The following is a 12,928-nucleotide window of genomic DNA, read 5'->3' as shown; positions in this document are numbered from 1 at the left end:
CTAGAGCATTTTCTGCATAAAATCTAACAAAAATGTTAGTGGCAAAAATTATTCTTTTGTTTCTGTCTAGAATGATATTCTGTCCAGGATCTAAAATAATTATTTGTTTGCAGACAGGGATTACTCTGTGTAAATTAATGATCTGAGATTGCAGCTAGCTGTACAGTTCATAGAACATAGGAATTCCTGCCAGTTTTGTTTTATATTCCTTTCTCATCTCGGCAGCATCACTATTTTTCTGCAAGTTTTCAGTGGACTCCCAGCCTCCTTCCTGCTTTACTCTTATCTCTTAGTGAAGTACACTCAGCGGTGTTGTGTGGAGAGGCTGATACTACCTTAGTGCTGCTTGGCCAAATAGGAGAGATTATTATTGAGCTCCGGCTGCAGCCTTTCAGCCTCTGAGGGAGCATCAGTAACAAAACTTGGAGGAATTTCATTTCTTGCAGACAGACTCTGTCCCCGATGCTTTCAGGAGTTACTGTCTGAGAGGCAGCACAACTGGGAAACTTTATTCTCTTTGGAATCCTGGCATAAGACATGAATGGTACATACCTGGTTGGACAGGGTTTTTTCCATCAGTGGTTGGGATTATTTTTGCTTTTATCTAGTGTTCCATAACTAGAGATGTAGACATTTCAGCAGTAGAATCGCCAGGTTTTTCATGATGTGTGCATACAACCAAATCCTTTTGACACCTGCAGTTCTCTTATTGACTGCTTGTTATAATGAGAGGAGCTTGACATGGGACAGTAGTGACTTCAGTAAAATACAACTGGAAGAATGTCTTTATCAGAGAAGAAAGGTGCACAAACAGTACTCTGATTTTTAAATACGTGATAGAAAATGGACTGCTACTTTCAAGAGTTCACTGCCTAATCAAATTAATTACCATTAGTGTTAAACCAGACATTCTGAAACATTCATGCTAATGTTCTAATGTTGGAAGTACCTCTAGGGTATTATATGACAATTAATCAAAGCTAGGTTTTACTGAAAGGTGAAATAATAAAATGTCTTTATTACATTCATCTAGTATTGCAGGATGTTGTGGAAAAGTTCGGATTGTTCAGATCACTTAAATCCAGTATGAACAGATACTTAGTAAAAACAGGAATTTCCCTACTGATAAATTGAAATTAATTTCAGATTAAACTAGTTAAGTGTTTTGTAAAATTCTAGGTTCTCAGGTAGTTGGTATTTAGAAGATTTTTTTTTTTTTAATCAAAGATGTAATTTTTAATGGATCTCTCATATTTTTCTAATTCAAAAGAGAGCAAAATAAAAGCTGAGTTTTGATGTATCTAGTTTAGCTGGAGGGAGTAATTTTAAACAGAACACATAAGGAGAACAACTATAATAATAATGTATGGAGCTTATAAAAGCTTGGAACTTTGTCTGCCAAATTTATAGATATTTACGTTACAAAGAAGAATCAAAGTGCTTTGCTAGACTGGAACCAAGATTTGAAAGGTTAAGCGCAGTATAGTAAACAGCTTTTCAATTTATACTCCATTATCAGTGTTTGTTTATAAATGTCACCAAACATCCATACTAAAAATGTTCATTTGCTGTCTTTTCAAACCTATAAAATTACTCGGTTTCTATTTTATTTACATACTTCTATAGCCTTTGATTTTTTTTTTTTTTTTTTTTTTTTTTTTTTTTAACTTTTTAAAAATCATTCTCTACCCCAGCTATCCAACTTCTGGCTGAGGCTATTTTACAGCACCTTTTTACAGTCACTTTGATCTACGTTCTGTTTTAATCTTATGTGATGCTAAAATTAAAGTATTAATGCCACTGCCTCTCATTCTAAACTGCTTCCGTATTGCAGAAGAAACTGCTTTTAGAAAGGAGAATCATAATTTCACTGATAATTAATTGTTCCTGCTTTGTATTGAGTAAAGATTAATTATTTAGATTTTACACAGTCACTAAAATTTTAAGATGTAATCCTAACCACTTAACCATTTCAATCATATATGCAATTTAGTCTATAAATCTAAAGTAACACTTATATCTACAGGAGGATATTGTATTTGGAGGGTGGTTGGTAGAAATTGTGTTGTCCTGTATCAGAAGGTTTTTCTAACAGAAAATGCTCATTACTGTATTTACAGTCAGTGCTCCAAAAAGATAATTTTCCGTAAGCTGCCTTTCTGTTTGTACATACTACCTTTTTCCTGTTTGAAAATGACTTTATGATGTTGCTGTTGGAGTCCAAACCCTTTATGTCTGAAACCTGATAGTAGGTGTAGAACAATAAATGTATAATCTCCGTCTTTTTTCATTTGAGTGGTGCTTTGTTTTCAGGGTAGTTCTTGGAACTTGATTTTTGTGTTTTTGTATTCTGGAGTTTGGGCTGAAGTTTACTCATTTTCAAGAAAAATATACTGAGTTTTCCCTCTTAGTAACTGAGACATTTTATGTCTCATGCAGTTAAATTGGTAACTGAGGTCTTGGTTTTAAGTTTCAGTTTAAAGCCTTTTCAGGAAAAGGCACGCTTCTATCTTTGAGGTTTTTGTTAATTTTGTATTAGCAAATATTAAACATGAACCCAGGGAAGAAAATGCTAAACAGAAGGAACAAAATTATTGGAAAGCATATCTGTCTTAACAATCTATCTATCCATTTTATTAAATGGAAGGATGAGAAATACTTTTCTTCGGATGAATTACAGCTGATGCACCGACCACACTTAAGTCACTTTAATTATTAGCTTAGATGTATTGGGGTAGAGTTTTAATGGTTTATAAGTTGCAAACCCCCTTTAGTAGTTTATAATAATTGCTATCTCTGTGGATTATATGCAAGAACCTAGAATTTTAAGTATGTTATTTTTTGAAGAGTTTTGTTTGAGCTTTTCCGAAAGAATTAATTGTCTAACACAAATATTTAAACAACAGAATTAAATAAAGCAGGCCATTTAAGCCCCTCAATAAATTCAGCAATTTTATATTGTGGATGGAAACACTGCATTTTGGAAGTAAGCTACACACAAACCCTTGCTAAACTGTAAGTGTACATATAGAGAGTAGAAAGGAGGAGGATGAACTAGGACTGTGTTCATAAGTTCATAGAGGGCAAATTATTTTTCATGAGAATTGTAATAACTTGAAAATACAACTTCTCATGGATTTAAAATGTACTCATTTGTAGTTAGGTGCAGGTTTGTTCCATATAATGCTTGTAGTATAAATATTTGAAATAAGTAACCTAGTCTGGATTACCTTTGTGAAAAATAGCACTAATTTCTATTTATTAATATAAATAGAAAATACTAATCTTGAGGTTTATATCCTAGTATCACTTGTCTGAATTTCATCACAGATAGAGAATTAATCAATCTGTCTAGCAGTTAGTGCTGTTTTCATATATATATCCCAGGGGCCTTTGCAAGATTGCTAGTGCCCACTAGAACGCCCACTAAGAAGCTGACAACTTCATGTTATTGATGTAGAAACCACTACTTAACATACTGACCTGTCTTGTTACTTTATTCTTCCCTTCCTTTCCCCTCTCCATTTGATTTACATTTAGATTGTATTTTTTTTACTATAGTACAGTCTGTCTTTTTTGAGTACAAGAACAAAAGGGTACCAACTAGATTGTCTGCTTTATAGTGCAGCTTGAAAGTGTTTTCATATCTTCTGTCATTGAAAGCCTCAAACCGCTTCTCAACATCGTAGATAATACCATATATTAATTGGAAAAAAACCCCAACATCCCTCTTTCTTCTTTCTGCTCACAAAATGGAGAAACAGTTTGTATTTTCTTTATTGACTGTTTTTGGTGTCTGTGGTCTATTTGGCACTAGATCAAGGTGAAAAGGTGAAGGAAGGTTAGCAGATGTATTTTTAAAATCAAATCTAAATATTTCATAAAAATTTCAAACTTTGCTAGGACTCCATAGGTTAATTATATTTTAAACTTTGCATTATTTAGGAACTTGGCAGGACATCAGGAAATCAAGCTGGAAGGATGATGGAAGGACAGATTTCACAACAGACATCACATTTTCGCAGCCCGTATTCAGAGGAAAATGGAGCAGTTCCTGCAGTGCCAAGTAGACTGCCAGTACTGCAGTATGGAAACCCTTATGCAATTCAGGAAAGAAGAGGTCAGTAAATTCCACACCCTTTCCCCCCCAGAATAATTTCTTTCTCACTGTCTCAAAAGCAACGGGTCATTTAATGCAGGTTAAACACCAACAATCTTTATACTGGTACACGGTGCCTTTATATTACTGATGAGAATCAATACAGTAAAGTTTTAAAGAAACACCTTCTGAAAAATGTGATTTCTCTTCTATTATTGTATATTAATTAAACCAAAAATGTGTTTAAGTCTTGATTTCTAAATGTAAGGTAGTGCATCTGTAATCTCAAAATATTAAGTCTACTGAACAAAGATGCTCTAATTAATTTTTCTTCAGATGGAGCAGATGGTGCTTTTAATCCTGATGAGATCCAAAGACCACCTGTTAGACCTTCCTTTTGGGAGCTGGAAGATGATGTCGTGTGTAGTCAGCCTTCACGCAATCTCAGTCGGCCTGATGGTTTAGAAGATCCTGAGGACAATAATGCAAGTTACCTTTTTTATTATTTTCTTTCCTTGATATGTTTGCTAATGAGTAATCAAGAGTTGCACACAGGTTTTCAGTATCTGATAGGCCTGTTTTATTGTTATGTAAATCCAGACTTTGTTTTTCTTTTCCCTGAACGTTGTTTAGGTGAATTTTGCTTTCTTTGAAGGAGAAAGCTCTGCACGTTAATTGATGATAATATACTTGTTCCCATAGTCTCCTGAGGCACTGACAGCTTGCTTTGATATTAGGAAAGTATGATTTTAATATACTAAAGTAGAAAAATCCAAGTAATCTCAACTCTTTCTGACTTTTCTCTCTTGTGTGGTAGAATGAGGGCTCAAAACGTAGCCAGGTCTTACTCATCTTCATAATTTGGATATAGGAACTAAATTATAACAGAATAAATATAAATTTAAAGGTTCCCAATACCAATCTTTTCAATTAAATGCTGAATGAAAATTTGGCTGTGTATGTTAGCAAAAAAGACCACAAACAAACAAACAAAAAAACCAAAAAATTTGTTTCATATTAGATACTTCATTCTAATGTATTAATCTTTTTTTGTTCTGTCTTTTGCAAATCTGCATTTGTCAATTTCCATTTTGGTGTTTTTTTACTGTTAAATGTCTATTTGGAAGAGCTGGTTGACTGTTACCTAAAGTTGATTAAACTGAAAGTGACAGATTCTCACCGATTTCTTTTTTTTTTTTAGGTCTTTTTATATTTTAAATGGAAACTAGTTAACTGTGTCAAAAAGAAAAGCTAACTTACACATTTCGGTATAAAAATTGGTTCTAGTAAATGGGCTTCTGTAATAAACCGGTCTGTATGTCTTCATTTGAAGAGGAACAGACTTATTATTCTTTCTTATTCGAAGTACTCTTGCACCTTAAAAAGTATGAAACAAGGGATACCTTTCTGCAAAGTATTGTGCTCTTTGCAAGTACAGTGGTATCATGACCTGTTTCTCATTTAGTCTAGTTTGCCACATTTAATTGCTATTAACCTTTGCAGAAACTGATCAGTGTTCAGACAGGCATGATTTTAGCCCTGGTGCTCAGCACCTATAATGGAGAAAAATGTATTTCTCCCTCCTACCTTTTGCCCCTGATGTCCATTACTGTGAATAATTAGAGAAACTGTCAGAACTTTTGCAGCCTGTTTGAGATCTAGAATGTGAGCTTAATGCTGTTGCCCACCTTTACTTCACATTTTGCATATTTAATCTGATCATTCTTGACGTAGATATTACATATGACAAGCTCTTCTCTTCTTTAGTCGGTCTGCTTCAGTTTAATTAGCAGGGTGTTCTTTCTGATCTATGTGCTTTGCCCTCTTGCAAACCCAAGAGAAACAGTGCTAGAGTCTTGTGCTCATTTGCTGACACAGCTTGGATTTTTGTAATGAGATAGAATATAACAGGCTTAAATAAAGTTCAACTTGAGAAAAGGTGCCTTTAAATCAAATAATTTATACCTTTATTTTTTTTACTTTCACATGAGATTCAGTTGCTTGCTCCTCCCAGAAATAGACTCCCAGAAATAGTGTACATATTTGCATGAAAATGAGAAGTTGCAAGAATCTTTCTGGAGATACTTAGTAATATGCCAATGATAAAACAGTTCTAATGGAGTATTTAAAGAAATAACCAGGGAAAAGTCCGTATTAATGTAGGTAATTCATTATAAAAGAGAGCCTTTCGTTTGTGCAGAAGAAACGGCAAACATAAAATGATAACTATGAAGAGATTACCATTGGTTGTATTGGTTTTTAAAATGAGCTGTTGAAGATGTCATTCTGTGCCTTTTTAAACCAATAAGGAGTAGAGCCTTTTGTTGGAGGAGGATTCCCTCCCAGAAGAAAAGGATCGGGAGTCTCACTGCTTTGTTTAAAATATTACTGATGTTCCTTCTTTGTTCCTTGGGAACGGGCACTTCCAGGTAGTTGGTGACATAAAAACCCCTTAGTTTTGTATGACTCCAGGCCTTCCCGGAATTCTTCATAGCTTTGACTTTTGGAACTCTTAGGCCAATTAAGCCATGATTTCTGAGAAGGATACGCGGGTGTGTGTTAATGGTGCCAGATGAGCACGCACACAGTGGGTGATTTTGTGTAGAACAGTTGACTTGCCACAAGTTCCTGCCCTCATCTACTCAGCACTAACTTTCCATTTGCTCATTCTCCCATAATTGACCAAAACGTAATCATTGGGAGCAAATAATTTGTAGAAGCAGGTATGTATGGGAGAGAACCATAAACAAAGCTTATATATGTATTTAATACTAAAGTGTGAGTTTTAGAAAAGTTGTCCTGATTACAGTTGGCAGTAAGCCCGGAATAACTATCCTGAGACTCTTAAACAATGTTGTTAGTCCCAGTAAATTTGTGGGGGGCGGGGGGTGTAACTTTTGGCAACTGACAACCAGGTCAGGAGATTTTTTTGAGATGAATCCAAAATGGCCTTTCTTCTAGTTAAAAAAATAACAAACACAGCCCAACCACCCCAAAACACTACACTTTATTAGCCTGATCTTACCCTGGCAACTAACTGCTGTCTTTTGCATAGGGTAGACATAAAAGGAGCAGTTGGTAGCCAGGTACCTCCAGGGAGACCAGGCTGCTTGCCCAGAGGTAGAGACCTAAAAGAATTTGTTTGATTTCCCTCCCGTGGCAGAGCTGAATCACAGGAAGATGGTGTGTGTGCTCTTCTTTCCATGTTACCCACGCTGTGCGTTAGTGACCTGGCTCTTCATTTAGTGTTTAAAGCTTAAGATGGGCATCACTTTGCTTACTGTTGTGTGTTAAAATGGTCTGTAGAAATCAGAGACGGGGGTTGTTCCAAGTCTGTGGGTTTTGTGCAGTGCAGCATGGCTTTGTTCCTAATTCCTGTTTGGCAGTCTTGGAACTGATCACTGTTGTAATCAAGAAAGCAGTTCTTGAGACAAAATTGGTTTGTGAGTTACGCTTATTTCTGATGGTTAATATCTGGCTTTCCCTTCTTCCATGTCTAGTGGGAAGACCCTTCTCTTTTACCTTGTTTTATTGTGTAATACTATATGTATTTTGGAGTCATATAATCTGTGGAACCCATTGTGGCAATTTGAGAGAGTCAGAGTTAGAGTCTAGTGATATGGCTAAGTCATGATGTTAAAGGCATCTTTTATAAGTCCTTAACTTAATCGTCCAAACTCCTGAATTCTGAAGGCCTGGCACTTGCCAACCAAGATGTGTAAGATGCATCTTCCCTTCCTATAGTTCTCTGTTCTACAGTGTGGACTTCAGGAGCTTTGTCCATCTGAACTGACAGAAGTGGGCAGCTGTCGGAGTCCAGTCCCATGGGACACTTCCTTGTGTTTTCCAGAAGTTCCAACTTAGCCCAGGGCAGCGCATGAGAATTTTTAGTCATTGGTTGATTTGTGTACTGTTCAGTGCAACTGAGAATAGCTCTGAATCTCAGACTAAGATGAAGTTCTCATCATTATTGTTTGACCATTCTTTAATTATATGGTTATCTCAGCAATACACACTTTGTGTTTATGCTTAATATAATCTGTGTTCTTCTTGTTTGCCTTAAGCACAACAAGGTTAAGAATTAATCTTTTTTTAATATACTTGGCCAAGAGCAGCAGAAGTGCACTGAAGAGACAGCCTTTCCATAATATCAATGTGTACCCAGTGTTGCCGTTCTTGGATGGTGCACAGGTCAGAAGCTACTCTCAGGAGCACGCAGCATGATTTTTAGTTAATTGAACTGGGTCATGAGAAAGCTTTATCCTTAAGACACGCCAAACTTAGTGTTACTTTGACATCAGAAGAGGCTTTTTAAAAAACTGCTAATAACTCGTGCTTGCCTTTTGTTGAAGCGAGAGCCTACAGGGCAGCACACCAGCGAGCTGTGTGCCCGGGCAGAGGGAAGCAGCCTGCTCAGATCAGTTTGTCAAAAAGGAGGGAGGAAGGGTGTTGCATTTGGACATGGCAGGGTGGCACAACTTGCCAGAACCTGAGAGGAAGGACAAAAAAAAAAAGGAAAAGGAGATGCAAGAGGGGGGCAAAATACTGAACAAATAACTAATAACTAGAGTAAATAATGTGAAAAACCCACCCAAAACCAATTAAAAAAGGCACCCAACCTATTAAACGTTTTTCTTAATGGCAATTTTTTTTAAATGGCAAACCTTCGTATAAGTTGAATTTTTGATTTTAATTAAGATTTTTAGTTTCCCCCTGGCCTGTGGTGGCAGAGCAGAAATCTGCACGTGGGGAGGCTGATGCCCAAGCAGTTGCTTCTGCTGACACTCCCCGGGGGAGGGCGGTGGTAACAGCACTTCTACTTGAATAACGTGTTACCAACACACTTTGCCACTCAGTACATTTTAACCTTGGTGTAGAACCTGCAAAAAGACCCAGAGGTTTCCTTTGCTGATAAGGGACTAACATTTCTGTAGGATTCCAACATTTTCATGGCAGATGGGTAACTCCAGGAGCGCTGAGTTCTGTGAGGGCTGGGCATCGAGTGGTTTCTCTTGGGTCTGGGTGAAGACCCTTTATAAAGCTGGGTTTTGTCCAATGTGTTAATAATTTTGAATGGGGAAAGAGACCCAGCTCTGTCATGTTTCCCACATAATTTTGGGTAATGCCCTTATGCTATAATTAATAACCTTTAATATATTGATGGTAAATGATGGTATTGATTGGTAAATTTCATCCATGTTTATGCTCCGTAACAAAAAATGATTTGGAGGGGAAAGAAAAAAGCTCTTTCTAGTGGATATCATTTAATTTTTTATTTTTTTTCCTTAAATAGGCTGATGACAACACCGTACCTTCTGCTCCTGATCCTCCAAGTCTTCTCTTGCATCAACGTGGGACAGGTTTCTGCTTTGATTCCAGGTAAATGTTATCTTTTACTGGTCTTTAATGGTGTGGATGACTTCTGAAGAACTGCAGAGTTCTTTACTCCGGGGTGGGGGGTGGAGATGAAAAACTATTGAGCGTTTGCAATGAATGTTTGGTTTACAATTAACTGTCAGAGAATACGCTGTGAGAGGGAAGGTTATTTGTCTTACACCATATTTTGACGGAACGGGAACAATTTCTTCAGTAAATGAATGAGTAACTTTTGGTTCCCCCCCCAACCTAATTGTGAACCAAGTTTAGAGCTTTTATAAAGTGTGATGTTTGCTCAGAGCGAGCATTTATGAGTAGGGAGAGTGGTTTCCCATGAAACTGCTCGGCCATTAAGACATTCAATAGATTTGTATTCAGTGGTAGCTGGAATTATGTCAAAATTATGTAGCTTTTAAAATGCCAGGTTATTTTGGAATTCCTCTGTGAAACGACTTTAACTGTATTGAGCACTTTCAGCAGAGACATTTAAATTCAACGTACGCTACGCGCTTAGATACAAAATCTGCTCAGATTTGAGTCTGGAGTCAAGCTCCTCGCATGGGTGGGAACAGGATCCTGCTTGTAAATTGTCTTTGGCAATAACAGATCGAATAACTCAGTAACAGATTCAATAACTCTTTCCTTTCCTTCCCCTCCACCTCCTGGTGCAGTTTCGACGTGCACAAGAAGTGCCCTCTCTGTGACGTGATGTTTCCACCCAACTACGACCAGAGCAAGTTTGAGGAACACGTGGAGAGCCACTGGAAGGTGTGTCCCATGTGCAGCGAGCAGTTCCCGCCCGACTACGACCAGCAGGGCTTCGAGAGGCACGTCCAGACCCACTTTGATCAGAACGTATTAAATTTCGATTAAATCCTTTGTTTTGCCCCGTAGCTTCAAACCCACCACTCTCGGTCCCACCTCCGGAACTAGAACAGCGCCGCTTCTCCGTAGCAGGGCAAACCTCTGATTAAAAGCTAATTAACTCTAACGGGAGCCGTGATGAGTCGTGGCTGTGAGCTGCTATCGGGTTGTCTTCTCTCTCTGCCTCACCCTGTACTAAAAGACCCCCCCCCCCTTGTTGTGTCAGTAGCTATTTATTCCCTGGTAGTGGGATTCGTAAGGACACGGGAATGACTTTGGCCTCAGAAAGAACGAGCCCAGCTTCACCATGCTCTTCTGCTGCATAAAACCTGTGGTTTCTCTCGGCCTTGGTAACTGAGGTGTGATTACAAATGGGATACACGGCTGTTCCTCCTGCAAATTTGTGTAGTTTTTCTTTGAGTAACAGTTAAATCGGAAAGTGACGTTACTTACCCTAAAAAAAACTATAGTTTTCTAGTACATTTCTGAAGCGTAGCTGCATGTACTGTGAGATTACATGCTTGCAACAAAGGTAATGGCAAATAATTCACTTTAACACACGGAATGTTTGCCTTTAGGGATAATGCTAAATTAAGGACATTATCCTTGAAGGCAGCACTTTTGAGTTGAAAGACACTGCTGTGCTTAAATGCCTAAAAGTAATCGTTTAAAACCCCATGGCCATTATGTTGCAGTCGCATTCAGTAGGAGATAGTGTTCTATTTTCTTCAACAGTGAATTGTGTTCCTTTTGGCTTTAGGGCTTTTAAAACCTTCTGCGTTTTAACTTTATGTATTTCTTTCCAGTAAGTAAAAACATGTGTGTATATCTAAACATTTTATATTTACTTTAACTGTATTAAGTAAATTTGCTTTCCACTTGTTGTACAGTAGTCCTGTTACATTAAAAGCAGAATTATTCCTGGAGTCGGTGGTCCTTTTTTCCTGTTTCGAAAATCTGAAGGCCTTTGGACTGATCATATCAAAATACTCCTTTTTTTCCCCCCTCTTTTTTTCCCCAGGCTGTAGCATTCTGTGATTTTGTGCATTAATGGTGTCATCCTTGATTGCTTCAGGTGTTTATTGAATACAGTTGGATGATACCAAAGTAAAATACACAAAGCAAAGCCCATCTACAGCCCAGGAACTCAACTCCTCAGGTCAGTAACAAGTGAAAGGCAAGTCTTTTTAGGTCAGAGGCAGTTTATTTTAAATGTGATTTGATTTACATTTATAAGCAGCTTTCTTGACAGGAATTCTTTAAGTTGCCTTCAGTTCTAAAACAAACCTCTGTCACTTCCAAACTTAAAGTACTTTGTCCCCAACAAAACATATGAAAATATAATTTAAAGCACACTTTTCACAGACACAGTACAATACATTCACTATACACAGTATAACAAAATAGTCCCATCTTTACCTGTTTAATAATACTGTCACAATGGATAGGTAAATAGAAACTGGAATTTCATTATTTATTTATTTTTTATAGTCGAAAGGAATTTACATGCAACAATGATGTTTTACGACTGTTGAGCTGTTGAACGAACTTACCCAGCCTGGAGTTTTTTCTTGCACAAGGAGCAGAGCCAAAAAAACCTGTTTTGTTGGCCAGATTTGTTGCCAAAACTGCGGAAGGCGGGAAGTGGCCGCCCGGGGCCTGGGCTGCACCAGGAACGTGTCTCCCCATCGTCCCCCAAACCCGGCCCGTGGCAGATGGGAAAAAGCCATCTTTTTCCTTCAAAAGGCTTATTCATCAGGGTGATTCCTTAAGGGTTTTAATGAGACTTTCACTCTGCTGGCGAATAGGTAATTGTCATCCTTACAAAGTTTTCCTTTAAAGCTTTTGGGGAAAAACAAAAACAAAAAAAAGAAAGAAAAATAGAGGGAAAGCTCATTCCTCCTTTCTGTGAGCTTTCTTTTGCACTTAGAAGAGCAGGAACTAAGCGAGATGCCTGTGTTTAACACAGCGGGTTCCTCCCCAGCCCCCCAGCAGCACTTGAGAGAGGGGGAGGCCGAAGGCAGGGCCAGTGCGGGGCCGGGCAGGAACCGCTCGCACCTCGGCTTCTGTTGGAAGTCAGTCTCTGACCCACCTGCTGCAAGAAGCACTTAAATCGTCAATAAGGCTCATATGTCATATTTTTCAGCAAAAGGAACTGTAAAGCTAAACGGACACTTCCACACGGAACGTGGCGACCAACGATGAGAAGCAAAAACTGCACAAAAACTGCGACTCTCCAGAGAGGCTGGAGAAGAGGGAGCGGCGTCAGAAACTCCCTCTGCACAAACAATGGACCTCCTTCAACCACGCGCAGAACTCTCCATTTTTATTTGCAACCACAGGCACACGCTCGTGCAGTAGTTGCAAGAATTGGCAACACATAAAACATTAAATCTGTTGGCAATAGAGAACTACAAAGTGCTTTAAATCTTCATCTGAGATGAAGGTAATCGTTTCTCTCACACACACATAAATTTGCACTTAAGTATTTTTTCCAAGTGTCTTTTTTCTAACAGATAGTTCAGGGGGAAATATTTAGTTGGACTGGGAGATTGGTCCGCAAAAGTTTGATGGGCGTGAACAGAACGT

At 38.0% G+C, this 12,928-nt stretch overlaps 1 protein-coding gene across 5 annotated transcripts in view; it reads left to right on the top strand.

The window, feature by feature from the left end:
- Nucleotides 1–11,265, top strand: part of TAX1BP1 (Tax1 (human T-cell leukemia virus type I) binding protein 1) — a 54,306-nt gene extending 43,041 nt beyond the window's left edge. For all 5 annotated transcript variants that reach the window (XM_014937737.1, XM_014937738.1, XM_014937739.1 and 2 more), the window contains 4 exons: nt 3,946–4,120; nt 4,436–4,584; nt 9,393–9,478; nt 10,147–11,265. In XM_014937737.1, the coding sequence (XP_014793223.1) occupies nt 3,946–4,120; nt 4,436–4,584; nt 9,393–9,478; nt 10,147–10,348 (612 nt within the window). In that variant the 3' untranslated portion in view covers nt 10,349–11,265. The remainder of the gene's footprint in view (nt 1–3,945; nt 4,121–4,435; nt 4,585–9,392; nt 9,479–10,146) is intronic.
- Nucleotides 11,266–12,928: the final 1,663 nt, after the last annotated feature.

The sequence above is a fragment of the Calidris pugnax genome, unplaced genomic scaffold, assembly GCF_001431845.1.
Source record: "Calidris pugnax isolate Ruff unplaced genomic scaffold, ASM143184v1 scaffold11, whole genome shotgun sequence".
NCBI lineage: Eukaryota > Metazoa > Chordata > Aves > Charadriiformes > Scolopacidae > Calidris > Calidris pugnax.
The sequence above is the reverse complement of the archived record's forward strand: the minus strand, read 5'-3'. Positions and strand labels throughout refer to the sequence as shown.